Consider the following 18,883-nt stretch of genomic DNA (forward strand, 5'->3'; position numbering starts at 1 on the left):
CCAAATTCACAGAAAGGCCAAATCCCGTGCCATACTGTTTTCCTCTGCTGCTCTTTGAGGACTTTCTTCAACCATTGCAAGAAATACCAGTCAGTCAGCTCTCACCTCCACCACATAGCTGTGACAGAATATGCGAAACAAAAGGAAGTGCAGTAAAATGTGTCTGTGATGTTCTCGCCTTGACATCTTCATGATATGTCACCAATTGTGTCCTGAGTACATGTTCACTGGTACTGTAAACACTTGAAGATTAGGCTGTGTGTGTTCACTGGTAGAGTAAACACATGCAAAGTAGGCTAAGCGTGTTCACTGGTAGAGGGGAATGGGGTAAGGGGGATACCTAGTCACTTGTCCAACTGAATGCATTCAACTGAAATGTCTTCTGCATTTAATCCAACCCTTCTGAATCAGAGAGGTGCGGAGGGCTGTCTTAATCGACATCCACGTCTTTGGTGCCTGGGGAACAGTGGGTTAAACTGTCTTGCTCAGGGGCAGAACGACAGATTTTTACCTTGTCAGCTCGGCAGGTAGCTAACCAGTAGGCTACCTGCCACCACAGTAAACACATGCAGAGTAGGTGTTCGGTTGTTTCAGTTTAATGTAAACGTTAAAGATGCACTATGCAGGAATCGCTATGTAATTTCCTGGTTGCTAAAATTCTAATAGTTTGCCTAATTTCAGTTTATGTGACGAAACAAGCAAGTATAGTGTACAACAGTGTTCCCCAAACTCTGTCCTGGATATTGCAGCTTTAAGTATAAGCCTACAAAAATGTGGACTTGGAAGACATGTGTGTGGTTGCTTAATGTTATGCACAATGCAGTTTTTCAGAAGAACAAAGTTGTAATAAAATAACCACTGTAGGCTACTAAAATCCAACATTAAATATTTAGTTTTTAATCTTACAGTTTCTGTTTAAAGGAACTGTCCAGTGTTTCCAGATTTCTATGAAATATGACCTATAATTAATTACAATATGTGTGAAATAGTTTTTCCTTTCAATTTTTCTGTGTTAGAATGGTGTGGACATACTCCAACAACAGAATGGTGTGGGTGTATACCGGTCATTAAAAATATTCATGCAATTAGAGCGCTGATTGGCCAGCTCCTTAGGAGGATGACATCATCCTTTGTGAGGAAATATCAAGCATTTTTAAACAGTCTGTTTGAGATACAAGTTTGAGGTTGGGCTTTTGAAGTGTTTTCCCCCTCACATTTATGCTTTGGCCACAAATAGGAGTATAGGATGAGTCAACAACATTATTTGTGTATGATTTAACAGAATCTGAACTTTTAAAAGTGAGATTTTTACTGGACAATTACTTTACCACTTTGACAGCTAGACCACTGAAATAAATAATTAACATCTAATATTTATCAAAATACAAAGGCTACATTAAAACAATATAATGAATGGAAATGCGGTTGTACAAAAGCCAGCACAGCCGTAACTTGGCCCTTCTCATTCTCATTGGAATGCGCACAATGTTATAGGTCACGATGCACTACCAAATCAATAAAACATGTGGCATGAAAGATGAAGGGTGAAGGCTAAACTATAGGATTAACCTCGAAGGCTGGGGTCAATTGCATGTTTCGTGAATGTATGAGAACACGGCATCATAGTTTACCACCACAAATATCATCATTGATAATAATCCTCTCTGTAACCATCGATCTCGAATTTACGCACCCTGTCACGACGACAAAATGCTGTGTTCCTCAATACACTTACCCAGTACACCTGACGACATTGAAGATATTTGCTCTTGCTTAGTTACCTTGTCCTCTTCGGTGGGCACTGTCTTCTCCATCCTCTCCCCTGCACTGTCGCTGTCTGCGGTGCAGTTGTGTTTACAGACGCGGCGATATTAGGTGCCGCACGCTCACGTCATAAGTATGGTGCATGAATTCACTGTCAAGTGCAGGTCCTGTGCTGGAAAGACAGCACTGCAACTATGGAAGATGATGTTCCATGTATGAACAAGGTTGGGGATACCCGCCTACCCTACCTGATGATGGACTGCACACGCCAGTCTTCCTTGAATGAGCAGTAAATAAGGAGTTAGGAGGTCGACACGAAGTCCCGTCCAATATAGTGTAACGACCCTGGGTTTATACGCGCGGAAATCGACCCTGCCGCATGAGCATGCTTTTGCGGCACAGTCGATAGCGCGCCGGACCTCGGGCTAGAAGACAACTGATGGTAGAGCTACAGCAAAGGTGGATCTCTTCTTGCTTTGCAATATCTGTCGTCAATGATGCACTGATAACAAATATATCAATATATGCTACCTTCCATTGGAGTGGAGTAAAACATTATGTGAGGTGGTTTTGTGACATGAAAGGGCTATAAAAGGGCATCTTCTATTGCGACTCCATCCATCATGTAGGCTAGACATAACATAAAAGGCTAATCAGACAAAACAATCCTGGAAGCACTGTGGAGTTTTATCTGTGTTGTAGCCTACATTCAGGTATTTGATTCATGTGTCACAGACAATTTGCTACTTATTGAACATTCTGTATGAACAGTGCATTCAGGAACGTATTCCGACCCATTGACTTTTTCCACATTTTGTTACTTTACAGTCTTATTCTAAAATGGATTAAATCGTTTTTTTCCCACTCACCAATCTACACACAATACCTCACAATGAGAAGGAAAAGCAGGTTTTTTAGACATTTTTGCAAATGTTCTTCCATGTTCTTCCATTTAAGAATGATGGAGGCCACAGTGTTGTTGGGGACCTTCAATGCTGCTGAAATGTTTTGGTACCCTTCCTCAGATCTGTGAACTGGCTTCTCAAGTTCCCAAGCTCAACTACTTTGCCTTTGAAAAACACTTTTTCCTTCAAGTTAGTGGAAATGCTATGGGCTCCACCTTTGCCCCTAATTATGTGTTATATGGTGTGCTATTTTGAGCAAAAGTTTACCTGTGATGAGACCAGGATCCCTTACTTCTCCATGATCCTCAAATGATTCAGGTATATTGATGATATTCTCTCTGTGTGGATTGGCACTGAACAAGAACTCCATGAATTCACTTCCTTTTTGAACAGCATGAACTCTGACCTGAAGTTCTCTATTGAATATGACCACAAGCGGGTCCATTTCTTGAACATGTGGATAGAGGTTGCTAATTGGGAACTTTATCGCCACTCTATATCAGAAAGAGACAGGCAGTTACACTTTGCTCCTAGAAAGTAGCGCTCATTTTAGTGCCCTTGAAAGAGGGTTTACCCAAGAGCCAGTTCTATAGGCTCAGACTTGTGTGTCATTCGACAAAGGACTTGATTGATAACGCTGTCAACGTGAAACAAACGTTTTCTGGACAGGGGCTACTCCACCCATTGTGCGGAAGATGCATACCGAATTGCGCTCTCTAAACCTGGCCAGGATATGCAAAAAAAATGTGTTAAAACTTCTAAGGAGTTCTACTACTTGCATATCTACATTCACCCCCAAAGCCTGTTTGATTAAAAACGTAGTAATGAAGCACTGGCATATGCTCACCTCAGACCCAGAGGTCGGCCAGGAATTCAAGGAATTGTCTACAAACGGGGCCCCAATCTTCGCAGTAGACTAGTCAGAGCCAGCTTCAACATGGGCTCTAAACAAACCGTCCTTACTCCACCGAGAGATGTAAACTACCCTTATGGCAATTGTGCTCAGTGCATCAGAATCGAAAAAGTCTCAGTTCTGACACCCGAGGTCTGGATACAGTGTTAAAGGTGTGATCACATGCAACACAAAACGTTTGATTTATACCCTGTTTGTGAGAACATGTACGAGGGAAAGACAACTAGAAGCTTGAAACAGAGAATAAGCCAACATGAGACGCAAGGATGAAAATGACCCTGTTACTTGTCACTTTGTCCAGTGCTCTCACATTGTGTCTTCTCTACAATTCCAGGGCATTGACAAGGTGGAAGTGTCACCAAGAGGAGGAGACAAGGACCGCAAACTCTGCCAGAAAGAACTCTTCTGGATTCATACTTGAGGCACCCTAAAGCCGTTAGGATATAATAAGAATTTAATATGAGGGTCATGTTGTAATTCCCACTGTCATTATCTTAGCTTCGCACGCACGCACACACGGACGCACGGACGCGTGCGCGCGCGCACACACACACACACACACACACACACACACACACACACACACACACACACACACACACACAGGTGTCCTGTAATCATGAAGGCCCTAGTGCCTGACAGGTTACCTTCTCCTTTATCTCGTTGTTTTCTAGAGTTCTGCATACAGTACCAGTCAAAAGTTTGGACACACCTACACATTCCAGGGTTTTTCTTTATTTTCATATTTTCTACATTGTAGAATAATAGTGAAGACATCAAAACTATGAAATAACACATATGGCATCATGTAGTAACCAAAGAAAGTGTTAAACAAATCAACATATATTTGAGTTTTGAGATTCTTCAAAGTAGCCACCCTTTGCCTTGATGACAGCTTTGCACACTCTTGGCATTCTCTCAACCAGCTTCATGAGGTAGTCACCAGGAATCCATTTCAATTAACAAATGTGCCTCGTTACAAGTGCATTTGTGGAATTTCTTTCCTTAATGCGTTTGAGCCAATCAGTTGTGTTATGACAAGGTGGAGGTGACAATACAGAAGATAACCCTATTTGGTAAAAGACCAAGTCCATATTATGGGAAGAACAGCTCAAAAAGCAAAAAGAAACAACCGTCCATCATTACTTTAAGACATGAAGGTCAGTCAATCTTTTAACTTTGAAAGTTACTTCTAGTGCAGTCGCAAAAACCATCAAGCGCTATGTTGAAACTGGCTCTCATGAGGACCGCCACAGGAGAGGAAGACCCAGAGTTACCTCTGCTGCAGAGAATCAGTTCATTAGAGTTTTAACTGCACCTCAGATTGCAGCCAAGTTTTCCTTTTCTTTCTTTTCTTTTGTCGCTTTTTTGACTTTATTGCTCTTTGAGAGTATGGATTCCTTATACTAACACCACATACCCCTGTGTTTGTGTGTTTTGTTCTAGCAGTAATACTCTACATCTATAACATGTTCTCTTCTATCCTGTATTTCTATCTCATGTTACGACATCTAGTGGCCCTTTTGGGTACCTTAGGTTACCACAGGCGTCTACAATTACATCTGGCGCACTGTGTGGACATATCTGTCCCCACTATTGTTTGTGGTGATATGCTCTGATGAAAGCTCAGCTATAATTAAAATACATTTGCATCTAACTGGAAGTGTGCAGAGACTTTTTTCTGGTTCTCCAGTTTTGCCTTTTGCCTCAAGATTTGGGTGTGTGGTAGATTCAGCCTATTATCAACATGCGATACCATGAAATTAAATGTGAAAACATCTGAGCACATGTGAAAGCTGAGGAGTCAAATGTAATTTTGAATACTTTACTTTAAAAGGCGTCATTGACATTAATTACAGTTTTTTTTCTGATTGCTTAGGCACTATCTTTGAAATTATAGGCTATTTTTTGCAAAACTCTACACACTAACCACAAAACCTTACACCAAGCCAGCAAAACATTATAAATCTCTTGCAAAAGCAAAGAATTCTTGCAAAACTCTTTTTAATTTTTTTTGTTTTTGCGTCAATACAGTACACACAAACCATCATTTAGATAAGCCCACATGTTGTCACATATTAAACCAAATCACATTGTTTCCCATGACATGTGAAAACGACATGTCACATGTTTTTGGAACACTTCACGTCACATTTCACATGTGAAAACATGTTTTTGGAACACTTCACGTCACATTTCACATGTGAAAACATGTTTTTGGAACACTTCACGTCACATTTCACATGTGAAAACATGTTTTTGGAACACTTCACGTCACATTTCACATGTGAAAACATGTTTTTGGAACACTTCACGTCACATTTCACATGTGAAAACATGTTTTTGGAACACTTCACGTCACATTTCACATGCGAAAACATGTTTTTGGAACACTTCACGTCACATTTCACATGTGAAAACATGTTTTTGGAACACTTCACGTCACATTTCACATGTGAAAACATGTTTTTGGAACACTTCACGTCACATTTCACATGTGAAAATATGTGTTTCTGGAACACTTCACTTCTAAATATATTTTTTAACTTCACGTGATCACACGTTTTCACATGCAATTGCATGTTTTTATCACTTTTCAGTTAAAGTGTTATTAGTTTTACACTTAAGACATTACTCTGCCGTTGTGCTGTAGAATTTGGGAATTTACTCTCTTGTATAATACATTCTATACATTTGTTTATACTGGATTAAGTGTAAATGTTAATTAATTGTAATTTTGTTAGTTATACTCCAACTTTCTTTTTAACTATTGGTTCTGATAGCTTATATTCTCTTGTAAGAGATTGTCAGTTGGATATGCTCTCTGTAAGGTATAAACATATCATTAACCTAACTCAAATAATCTTTTCACAAATAAGCAAACGACTGGAAGTGTTACTTTGTTCTGCGGTCTCCCCTACTATGTAGAACAGGGGGGTCAAACTCATTTTCCCTGTGGGCCACATTCGGAGGGCCGCACTTAAATGATTATTTCCTCACTGTCATCAATTTCAGAAAAGAATCCTCTATAGTCTATCTATCGCCTTTGGAATTTTCGATGCTCGCTGACAGAGTAAGACCATAAATGTGTCCATTATTATTTCTATACAGTTTCCATTTGGTTTTAGTAATTTTAATGTCGATTGGGATATACAGTGGGGCAAAAAAGTATTTAGTCATTTAATTTGCAAATAAATTAATAAAAATCCTACAATGTGATTTTCTGGATTTTTTTCTAATTTTGTCTGTCATAGTTTAAGTGTACCTATGATGAAAATGTACAGGCCTCTCTCATATTTTTAAGTGGGAGAACTTGCACAATTGGTGGCTGACTAAATACTTTTTTGCCCCACTGTATATATATATTTTTTACTCAAACCAACCGCGTTTGTATTGAACTGTAAGAGAAGAAAGAACATGAGCCATTCAGAGTACTTTTATCTCAAAGGACCCCTTACCTCACATCAAAAAGGCTACCCTGTCATAACTCTTGTGCATAACAGGAAATAGTGAGCATGAGCTGATGTTGTGATCCGCAAGTCATTATTATAAATGCTCACCATGTGAGTCTTTGGACTTACCAATTGGCAATGAGAAACCGGTCTTTGCAATAGATATAGCTTGTGTTTAAAAAGTCCCTCTGAAATCCATTGGAGGCACCACTTTGTAGAAGATCCTACTTCTCAATTCCATCAGATACCGTATTTCAGATCCTCCATTAAGATATAATAGCCGCTAGAGAGATGTTGTGTTGAAGTGTGAGAAAAGGCATGTTTCCCATCCAAAACAGTTTGTGCATATATTATGACGACATGTTGTGACGTTTTTGTTCGTTTTGGTGTTTGGCAAGGTCCTTTTGCGCTGTTTGTGCACACAACATGTTTTTGTTAGCCGAAGTCTACGGCCCTTCGATGGTGATTGGTCAACAGTAGGGATTCTTCAATTAAGTGTTTGTTGTCATTCAACAAGAGACAACTTGTTTTCATGCACATTTTTTCACTTGAGAAATACTGCACCAAACATATTAGCTAGGTGTAAAATTGCTTGACTAAGATCCACTCTGCAAAAATGTCCAAAATCACAGATTTCTTGAGTTGTCTTGAAGAACTGTATACTGGCTACGGCATCTCAAGATGGACAAACAGTACAATTTTTCTCTAGTTTTTCAAGCAAAGGTCTATTAAAGGAGTATGCGTGGCAAAAAATGTTTCACTTTGCCTGGGCACGTTTTGTTAGGAGCAAACTGAACTTAGTATGCACTTACACTTACACATACACTTCTTATTGGTTGGTATACAGGGCAAGAGACAGAACACCCTGATGAGGTGCCAGGCTGCTTGCTACCTTTAGCCCCTAACCTCTTCCAGGGAACACTGGGTGAAGGACCTGGGCCAGTATGCATAAAGGGTTTTAGAGTAGGAGTACTGATCTAGGATCAGGTCCCCATGTCCACATAATCTTATTAATTATGGTCTAAAAGGTTCAACTGATCCTAGATCAGTAATGGGCCCAGATATGGGGCAGTACCTGACTGGCTCTGCTGACCTGAGTAAATGATCTGTAGTCCACTGTCTCTCCCTACTCTGGCAGAATACAATTGGGTCTCTCAGTTTGATGGATAATCAATGGGGTCGATAGATTACAGTAAATCTAGTCTGGCGACATGCTAAACTTGAGCAGAATTGCCATTGAGGATTATTGATGGTCTTGTTAGCCTTTTGTTGAGGAGAGGCCATGAGTCTATGTACCGGGGAAAAGGTTTCAATCGTGTATTTAGTATTCATTGTACATTTCCGTTTAATCTTAGTTTGAATAGGATTGGAAACATTCATTTTGAAATACAAGTGAGAAATCCAGTATACATTTTCAATTGCTTACAATAACTTTACGATTAGATATGGAAAGATACTAGACTTCCGAGCAGCGCTACAGGAATAAAGGCCCCCCCCCCCAAAAAAAAACAAAGATGACTGGGTCATATACAAGGAAATGTGCCGATGTAACTGATAGTAATGCAATGATAAGTGCTTGACCTGACATAAGAGGCCAAGGTGAGCTTAGGTTATGTTGGACAGATCCAGGGACGCCATCGAGGCTCATTGTTTCCTTCCAACTGCTTCCACTGTTTACCACAGCCTCGACTATCAACAAGAGAAAGGTTTTGCCCTCTAATGTTTTTACCAGTCTGGCAGCCACGGGACTGAAGGGGCCAGCCAAACAGGAAGTGTAATTAGCAATCATGGTCAAGAGGGAACGTTAGTAGCCAGAGACAAAAGGGGTCAGAGTTCTGCAACCCCGGGTAGGAAGGAGGTAGCAATAATAAGCGGCCATTCCTTTCCTGCAGTTTGGGCGGAGTGGGGAGACTTGGCGCCCTAGGCTTTTCTGGGCTCCAAATGGCCCCTAAAGTCTCCCAGACCCGAGCGAACCCAGTATTCTCAGACACCATTGTGACACCAATCTGCGTCATCTAGAAGGGTTTTGACCTAATTGGCCTCAGATACTTTGGGACGCCCAATAGCAAATGACCCGTGGCAGTAGAAGACAAGCAGAGATAACCTAAAAAGGTTATTGTGAATACTATCCATCATGCTTTCATGTTACTGAACCTACAACACTACAGAGGGATAAGTAGGCAATTCTTCATGCAGTTGAAGTCGGAAGTTTACATTCACTTAGGTTGGAGTCATTAAAACTTGTTTTTCAACCACTCCACACATTTCTTGTTAAAACAAACTATAGTTTTGGCATGTCGGTTAGGACATCTACTTTGTCATTTTTCCAATACTTGTTTACAGGCAGATTATTTCACCTATAATTCACTGTATCACAATTCCAGTGGGTCAGAAGTTTACATACACTAAGTTGACTGTGCCTTTAAACAGTTTGGAAAATTCCAGAAAATGATGTCATGGCTTTAGAAGCTTCTGATAGGCTAATTGATATAATTTGAGTCAATTGGAGGTGTACCTGTGGATGTTTTTCAATGCCTACCTTCAAACTCAGTGCCTCTTTGCTTGACATCATGGGAAAATCTAAAGAAATCAGCCAAGACCTCAGAGAAAAAATTGTAGACCTCCACAAGTCTGGAGCAATTTCCAAACGCCTGAAGGTACCACGTTCATCTGTATCTGTACAAACAATAGTAAGCAAGTATATACACTATGGGACCACGCAGCCGTCATACCGCTCAGGAAGGAAACGCATTCTGTCTCCTAGAGATGAACGTACTTTGGTACGAAAAGTGCAAATCAATCCCGGAATAACAGCAAAGGACCGTGTGAAGATGCTGGAGTAAACAGGTACAAAAGTATCTATATCCACAGTAAAACGAGTCCTATATCGACATAACCTGAAAGGCTGCTCAGCAAGGAAGAAGCCACTGCTCCAAAACCACCATAAAACAGCCAGACTACGGTTTGCAACTGCACATGGGGACAAAGATCGTACTTTTGGTCTGATGAAACAAAAATAGAACTGTTTGGCCATAATGACCATTCTTATGTTTGGAGGAAAAAGGGGGAGGCTTGCAAGTCGAAGAACACCATCCCAACCGTGAAGCACGGGGGTGGCAGCATCATGTTGTGGGGGTGCTTTGCTGCAGGATGGACTGGTACACTTCACAAAATAGATGGCATCATGAGGAAAGAAAATTATGTGGATATATTGAAGCAATATTTCAAGACATCAATCAAGAAGTTAAAGCTTGGTCGCAAATGGTTCTTCCAAATGGGCATTGACCCCAAGCATACTTCCAAAGTTGTGGCAAAATGGCTTAAAGACAACAGAGTCAAGGTATTGGAGTGCCCATCACAAAGCCCTGACCTCAATCCTATAGAAAATTTGTGGGCAGAACTGAAAAAGCGCATGCAAGCAAGGAGGCCTACAAACTTGATTCAGTTACACCAGCTCTGTCAGGAGGAATGGGCCAAAATTCACCCAACTTATTGTGGGAAGCTTGTGGAAGGCTATTTGACCCAAGTTAAACAATTTAAAGGTAATGCTACCAAATACTAATTGTATGTAAACTTCTGACCCACTGGGAATGTGATGAAAGAAATAAAAGCTGAAATAAATCATTCTCTCTACTATTATTCTGACATTTCACATTCTTAAAATAAAGTGGTGATCCAAACTGACCTAAAACAGGGAATTTTTACTCCGATTAAATGTCAGGAATTGTGAAAAACTGAGTTTAAATGTATTTGGCTAAGGTGTATGTAAACTTACGACTTCAACTGTATATCAAATTAAGACGAGACACAGGTTTAAAGTGATAATACACTTTCAAAAGATTTTCTAATCTTTTGTTGGTTGTTGTTGATTGACCCAGTTTTAAAGTCCATATTCTGGTTGTTTGGTTAGTTTCAGCAGCATCTGTCTACTAGCGCAACTCTGGGCAGGGCTGGACAGGGCTACCTGTAAGTAAGTGGACATTTCCACCCCAAAGTTAGTCAAGTTAGCCAGCTAGGTAACTTGAGTTATTTACATTCAAAAAATATATATACAGTCAACCAGGTTAGATACCACTCCTACACTCTTTTGCTAGATACCAGTCACACTGCTTCATGAACATTGTGTCGATTGTGACGTATCCACTTCATATTCAAGCCTGCTTGTACTGTAACCCGCAGTGCAATTTGCACAATGCATAGCGCACCCCTGTTTGAACCCACTCTATTACATGGATAATGGAAAATTAAAGTCGGTGCACTTTTGATGAGTTTCATTTATTCATTTAAAATCAGCAACATCTGCAGCGTTGATGTCTCTATCTCAGGTATTTTCCATAGAATTGAGTCTAAGAGACTATGTGGTCCAGTTTGGCAGAGTGTGCTCAAGTGGAATCCGATCAGAACACAGACACACAATCTCCTCATGTCTTCTCTCAATGTGAATTGGAGGTCCAATCGTCCTGACTGGAAAAACACTTGATGTTAATTAAACAAAGGATTTCCTTTAGACAGGATAGAGGTCTCCCGTCCTGAACTCTACCATATATGAGTTGGCAAACAGTCAAACCACTTTACGTATTTAAATTGTTTGAATTAACAGTTGGTCCCCTTGGGCATTGTTTCCAACGGGGTGTTTGCCACCAACATTTCTCAGTCGTTCTACTGTTCTACTTTAATTGTGCTTAAATGTAGGCCAGATGGTGTGCCAGATAGACTTTGATTCAGAAATGGAACAGGATGTGCTAATTTAATAGAATAACGCCGTGCAAATGGTTTATGGGACGCTTTCGAGATTCCGTTGCGACAAATTGAAATGGAGCTGTGGTACACAATGGATGATCCTCTGTAGCTCTGTTGGTAGAGCATGGTTCTTGCAGTGCTAGGATAGTGAGTTTGATTCCCGGGGCCACCTATACATTTAAAAAAAATGTATCCATGTGTAACTGTAAATTGCTTTGGATATAATCTGTTGGCCTAATGGCATACTGTATAATATCTGGGTTGGCATGTTCCTAGATGTAATTTAAGCATGATACTTTCCCATTGAGGCAAGAATGCTGTTATAGACTGATACAGTTAGTGTTTGTATTATTGGACAAGGGGTTGCTGGGATACTATTTCCAATAGTTTATATATCCCATAGACACAGCAATAACAAAATAAAACATTGCTTGGTGTCCGAGGCTATTTTAGGGGCTGGTTTTGGGGAAAGAACATACTAAAGATTTGATGGATAACTTTATCCTTCCGTTTCTCAAAGTTCTTTTTAGAAGAGTTGTTTCATGTTCTTATTAAGTGTATGGAAATATATAGTCTGCAGCCAGCCCAGGGGGTATTGTTAGTGTTGGGTTTTGTATACACCAGTGTTTGTACCTTTCCCTTCCATCCGCTCCAATTGGTCTGACAGGTTGGCAGACATAAACATAAACATCTTGGTCGGATAAAATTGTCTTCCAGTAAGTGATGTCTGTAACGTGACGAAGGGGAGGGACTGTCAGCCGTGGGACTATTATCCTCACAATGGGTGACGCAAATGGGGACAAACAATTCACATCCGTCTTGGATGGGGTGCATGTTTCTGAAATCAGCGGTGTGGAATTCAAAGTCGTGCCTTTTAAACACTGACGTCGTCACGCATCATTCATAGAACCGGAGTTACAATAACTACCCTTTTGTTTTAATAAAAGTACATACAGTACATTAAAAACAGATTATTTATGACTTTCACGCCTTTTTCCTGACTAAATCAACATATTCAAATAATATGCATTCGTATTTGTTTACCAATGACATTCAAGCCCCCCAAAAGTGCAACAAATTTGAATACATGTCACAGAAGCAATAGACCTTCTTTTATGATACATTACAATGCAGCTGCTGCTGATAGAAATGTTATTATACATACACTGGGTGTACAAAACATTAAGGACACCTTCCCAGCACTGAGTTGCACCCCCAGCCTCAATTCTTCGGGGCGTGGACTCTATAAGGTGTAGGTAGCATTCCACAGGCATGCTGGCCCATGTTGACTCCAATGCTTCCCACAGTTCTGTCAAGTTGATACACACAGGAAACTGTTGAGGGTGAATAACCCAGAAGCTTTGCAGTTGTTGACACAAACCGGTACCTACTACCATACCCCATTCAAAGGCACTTACATCTTTTGTTTTGCCCCTTCACCCTCTGAATGGCACACATACACAATCTGTGTCTAGATTGTCTCAAGGCTCAAAAATCCTTCTCTAACCTGTCCCCTCCCCTTAATCTACACAGATTGAAGTGGATTTAACAAGTGACATCAATAAGGGATCAGAGCTTTCACCTGGATTCACCTGGTCAGTCTGTGTCATGGAAAGAGCGGGTGTCCTTAATGTTTTGTACACTCAGTGTATTAACATACCATAACTCAATATCAGGAGACTGGGTTTTCCCATTCCTTCTCCCTTTTCATCGGAGATGCCATGGATTACCCAGATACTCTGCAGACAAGAAGAAACAACAGAAAGACTTGTTCAGTTCATTGTGTCTACTGCAGGCTGCAGATCACATTTGAACGTCATCATCACACGTTCTCTCAGCCGTGTTGAACTAAAAAGTCTAGAAACATGGTCATTTCTGGCACAAACACATTTATTTACGGGTCACTTTGCTGTACAAGGGGTCTGAACTCACTCTGAGCCGGAGTTGGGCTTGGAATACTGCTGCAGCTCGCGTAAGTATTGATTGATATTTGCTGTGGAAACAACAGAACAACGTCATTAGCCATCACCCATAGCATATCAGTCTTAATAAGAAGTGATGTTTATATCAAGCCTTGGCACTAGTATGTCTTACCTAAACTGTAACTGTTGGGGGTACCCAAGCCTGGTCCAATTTTCTTTGCAACACCTGATGTTGACCCGGCACCACTCAGTCCTGTCCCTCCTGATCCCCTAGTACCCACTCCTGTTGCACTTGACCCTGGCCCGCCCATTCCTGTGTTGCCAAAAAATGTATTGCCGTTTCCTGTTGCAGATGCAGATGCAGATGTGCCCCACCCACCTATTCCTGCCATCGATCCTGTTCCAGCAGTTGACCCCCGGTTACCTTGCCCCGTTGCACTCGGCCCTACCCAGCCCATCCCTGTGTTACCAGTTGCACCCGGGCTACCCATTCCGGTCTGAAACATAATAAGACAAAAGAGAATGATGTTAGGTGAAAATACTGTCATTAAATACAGTTCTATGAGAATGTAAGTGAGCTATCTCACTGTGGCAGTGGTTCTCAATCCTGGTGCTGGGGACACAAAGGGATGCACCTTTTTGTTTTTGCATTGGCACTACAGGCCTGATTTAGATCATCAAAGCTTGGACTTTCAAAGCTCAGGTAGCCTAGCGGTTAAGAACGTTCGGCCAGTAACTGAAAAGTCAAGGCAACTAGGGGGAAAATCTGTAGATTTGGCCTTGAGCAAGGCATTTAACCCGAATTGTACCTGTAAGTCACTCTGGAAAAGTGTATGCTGAATACGACCCTTTCTGGGCTGTAAGCCTTGCTATTATATTTTGCAATACAATAGCCTCCACCATCCAAAGATAGCCATTAGCTAGTTAGGGGGCCTCTCTTGCAGGGAGGTGCCCCCAAAAAATGCAGGAGTCGTTGTCGCTCTCTCGTGCAATACTCTCGCTTTCATCCAAGCAAATGCTCAAGGCGCATGCTAGACACAAATGTTGGAGAAGCGGGTGTAACCACAAGCTCCAGGGAGAGACAACACAGTTTGCCGCTGACCCCAGGCATACAGGCAGAGTTTGGGTTCCAAGGTACCCAGGAGGAACCCGGGGCAAACTGGAAGCACGAACGGGGGGGCTGACAGCACTTGCAACCCACACACTCGCTTTGCAGGCGTAGGGTAGACAGAAAAGTGGGTGCTTTCCTGTGGCAAAAAAAAGATGCACAATAGACTGTCCTATGTGATGGGGTGAAGGCTTGGAGCGCACCCTCAAAACGACACAACATAAAGTGGAGTCCTGTGTGAAAGGTGAGATAGCAGTTAACTGGTCCTAGGAGATCTTCCCTCTGTTTCCAAGGAATGATATGTGTAGGTCACACCACTTCTCTGAAAACGCATCGCCCATTTATCAAACAGTGGGCGTGTGGGAGGGGCCCTGGCACTAAGACACATTATACCTTGGGCCATACACTTGTCATGCACTGCACTCTTCTGCTGTGACTCTATCGTAGTCTGTCCCATGCATCCCCAATACATTTGTAGTACTATTTAAATTCTGCTATTACAGCCCTTGGCCTTTCTGTATCCTACCATGTTTTCAAATATTTGATTTTGCGTTGGCATTGGATGGAAGAGCCCTTCTTCTCTGATGAATATCTTTATTTATATATAGCTAGGGAGCTGTGGTATAGCTAGGGAGCAGAAAAGCGTAGTGCATTGGGGAAGTAACAAAATACCTTGATATCAGGGATGCGCATTCAAGCAGATGCAGAAATGTAGTTAGGATGGAAGAAATTACATAGTAAAACCTGCAGAAGTGTGAATGTAAACCAGGGAAAAGATGCACTACCCTCCCTGTGTCCAATAAAAAAACACACAACCCCCCGCAAAGAAAAAACTAAAGTTAGACAACCCTCGCCTATTCTGGACCACCCCCCCCCCCCCCCCCCCCCCCCCCCCCCCCCACCTGCATACATTTTTGACTTTCCCATAGCTTTCATTTTCAACTAAAGTATTTTCCTAGAGATAATTGTCATCGTAAATCTCATTTACATGATTAGATCTTTTGACCAGTGTCTCAACTCTATCCCTACAGCGAGGACGGAAACAATTTCTGGCCTCAGTTTGACTTCTAAATCATTTTCTGTCTATATTTAAACGGCCCTTATCTCTGACCTGGATGAAAGCCCAGTACTAAACCACAGAACAGATCTTCCTTTACCCTGGAGCCACAGTTGGCCAGGGAGGCGTTGAGGCTCCGGATCTTGTCGTTGAGGATTTTGATCTCGCCCTCCTTCACCTTCATCGCTGTCTCCCCCAGGTCCTTGTCCCCCTGCAGCCTCATGCGGCCCGTCAGCAGCTTCTCCATCTCTCGGTCGTATTTCTCCTGGGTCTTCTGCAACTTTTCTTGGTGCTCCAGGGCCATGGCGCTGCGGTTATGGCTGCACCAGTTGTGGTCCTCGGCTAGCTGGTCTTTCTCCACCTGCAGCCTGGCGCTACGGCCCTGGATCTCCGACACCTGGGAGCCTACGTTGTCCAGGTAGTGCTGGAACTTGGTCTCCACCTCGCGGGACAGACTGGAGCAGTTGTTGCGGATCTGGTCCAGGTGGTCGCGCTGCTTCTCACAGGTGAGCAGGAAGGGGCTGACTTTGGGCAGGAGGGTGTCGATCTTCAACAGGAAGGCTTTGGAGACGTTGGAGATGCCGTCGAGGGATTGGACAAAGTCCTCCTTGCACTTCTTCCTGTAGCTCTCCAGCTGTTTCAGCAGGGAGGTCTTGTCCCTCCGGAGGGAGATGGCATCCAAAGTGAGGGTGTCCCGGTCCTTGGCTGTGTTCTCTATCTCAATCCTCATGAACTGCACCGTCTGACTGAAGTTGGAGCTCACTAGCTTTAACAATTGCTCTAGCCGCTGGACCTGGTTTTCATGTATATTGTTGTTGTTGCCTGGAAACGTTTTTTGAGGAAGAAAAAAAGAAAGAAACATGTTTTGTGTTAATACTTCTGAACCACTATCAGATTTTGTCCTGGATTCAATCTGAGGAGCGCTGTCGACAATGCACCTTTTAAAGGCAGATTTGGGCTCAACAGAAAATTCCCTCTAAACCAAGCACGCTACAAGGTGGCTTGGATTGAACCCCAGCCCTGTGTTGGTTTTAAGTGAATTCAGAACGGCGAATAAATCACTTAAATGATATTTTCACGATTTCTGCTCTTACTTAGGTACTACAACAGCAAGCATTTTCCAAAAAACTGTGAAGACAAAATATCATTGCCAAGTTGTAATTTGCTCCTTGCGTATTCTTGTCCAAAGAAATACCAGTTAGGAAAGTTAGGAAACCTAGTAGGAATAGGAAAGCTCATCTGTGAATCACAAGGATGAGATTCTGTGTGGACGTTTGAACATATGCAACACTAGTGCAGAGCAGAGCAATGAAAGCATTGGTTTGTCTTAAAGATCAATTGTCTTACCATTTAGTGTTATCATTGGTGTCATGGTTCTGGGGCATCGGCACATGTTAAGTTGACAGCTTCTCTTATCGTTTTCACATTGATTCTGTGGACATTAATAACATATATGCATCACATTTTGTCAGCTAATTATTGTTGACAGTTGTTTTATACATATATTTCATACAACTGACAAACTTCAATCTGAACGTAACTGGTGATTGCTAATGTTTATGAAATAACACTGTTTTAACCCTTTCAGGTATACATTTGCTGAAATGAATGGATATAATGATCGCTGAAATAATAATGCATATGATATACATAATGTACCTGAATGTGGTGTGTTTGTTGTTAGGTGTGTTATTTCATGTTCAATTACACTCAAATCTAAATCAGTTACCACATTAAAAAATGTCTAAAAAGTGTCATTGTAATATTCAATAAACCATTCACTGTGACCCCACTGTATGTACTGTATTGATGTCGTTGTGTTGAATATAAAAATAAAAAAAACTATTCTCTAAAGTATTTCAAAATATCAAAAAACATCACCGCAACCGTCTAAGCATTGACCACTGAACCAGTCTCAGCACTTACCGCTTGGTCTCTGAGATGGGTGATGAATATGACAGATTTGTTTGCCATTTGACGCAGATTTATCATTTCCTTGTTGTTGCGCATCTTGTCGGTCTGAGTGGCATTCAGGAGAAGCGTCAGATTCTTTTTCTGCTGCCGGAGGTTCATGTTGTCAACGGAGAGGCGGTTGAAGCTCTTCTCCAGGTCTCGGACCCGGCTCTCAGCTGCCGCGTCCGGGGACCTCCCGTAGACCAGGAAGAGAATGAGACTGACGATGATGAGCGACTGGATCAGAGAGGAGAAGAAGAAGACAACCCTCATGTAGTAGCCACAGCTCTTCCCCCTGGGCTTCTGGATCTTCCTCCTGGCCTCCAAGCCAAACTTGGCCTGGGAGTAGCTACTGTTGTACATGGGTGCTCAGCCTCAGATGCACAGTACAGTACAGTACAGTACAGTACAGAACACCCTTACTACAGCCAAGCCCAGACAGAACTAAGACGGTTCAAATGGGTTCCACTTCTTGAGGACCAAATTAAATACCAAATAAATAGAAAACTCAGTCCCTGGTAGTGGTGTGGTTCGGCGATAGTATCCCCCTTCTGACTTAAGGTAGCGCACAGTGGCAGTCCAAACAGTAAAGTTCTAGCCGTTTCCTCTCCTGAGCATTGTCTGAGAGTGAGAAGACAGGATTGTGTAAACATCGTCAAGAGTTTTATAAACACCTCGCCACACTTCCCATTCTGGAAACACCTTCCTGACCCTCTCCCCACCCCTGGACATCATGTCAGAGGTTAACATAACATTACACACACACACACACACACACACACACACACACACACACACACACACACACACACACACACACACACACACACACACACACACACACACACACACACACACCATCAAGTACACACATATATACGCACGCACGCACGCACACATACATATAACATCATGCACACATGAAAACACACTGTTTTTTACCCCTGGCCCCCTGCGGTGTCAGCCACCCCTTTGTTTGACAACATGTCAGCAGACGTGACAAGCGATAGTGATCCTGAAATTCCATGCTCCGAAGAGGGAAAGAGATAATAATCTTAGGAAAAGTCTT

General features: G+C 42.0%; 2 protein-coding genes across 2 annotated transcripts in view; both read right to left on the reverse strand.

The window, feature by feature from the left end:
• LOC110530116 (anoctamin-8-like) overlaps positions 1–2,022 on the reverse strand; it is a 30,627-nt gene extending 28,605 nt beyond the window's left edge. The window contains exon 1 of the mRNA XM_021612944.2: positions 1,736–2,022. Coding sequence (XP_021468619.1) covers positions 1,736–1,814 — 79 coding nt within the window. The 5' untranslated portion in view covers positions 1,815–2,022. The remainder of the gene's footprint in view (positions 1–1,735) is intronic.
• Positions 2,023–11,959: 9,937 nt separating this feature from the next.
• Positions 11,960–18,459, reverse strand: plvapa (plasmalemma vesicle associated protein a). The gene is made up of 6 exons (XM_021612945.2): positions 17,788–18,459; positions 17,209–17,293; positions 15,962–16,683; positions 13,869–14,193; positions 13,707–13,767; positions 11,960–13,513 (listed from the first exon to the last, which is right to left on the reverse strand). The coding sequence occupies exons 1-6, from the start codon at positions 18,175–18,177 to the stop codon at positions 13,501–13,503; spliced, it is 1,596 nt and encodes a 531-aa protein (XP_021468620.2). The 5' UTR covers positions 18,178–18,459; the 3' UTR covers positions 11,960–13,500.
• Between the last annotated feature and the right edge of the window lie 424 nt (positions 18,460–18,883).

This window comes from Oncorhynchus mykiss, chromosome 8 (genome assembly GCF_013265735.2).
Source record: "Oncorhynchus mykiss isolate Arlee chromosome 8, USDA_OmykA_1.1, whole genome shotgun sequence".
Classification (NCBI taxonomy): Eukaryota; Metazoa; Chordata; class Actinopteri; order Salmoniformes; family Salmonidae; genus Oncorhynchus; species Oncorhynchus mykiss.

What these genes read in the sequence shown, in the direction of transcription:
- plvapa (XM_021612945.2), bottom strand. Translation starts at nt 18,177, where the DNA reads ATGTACAACAGTAGCTACTCCCAGGCCAAGTTTGGCTTGGAGGCCAGG. An exon ending in CCCATCTCAGAGACCAAGCG is followed by an intron (nt 17,294 to 17,787) that starts GTAAGTGCTGAG and finishes TAATGTCCACAG; the next exon opens with AATCAATGTGAAAACGATAA. An exon ending in TGGCCAACTGTGGCTCCAGG is followed by an intron (nt 14,194 to 15,961) that starts GTAAAGGAAGAT and finishes ATTATGTTTCAG; the next exon opens with ACCGGAATGGGTAGCCCGGG.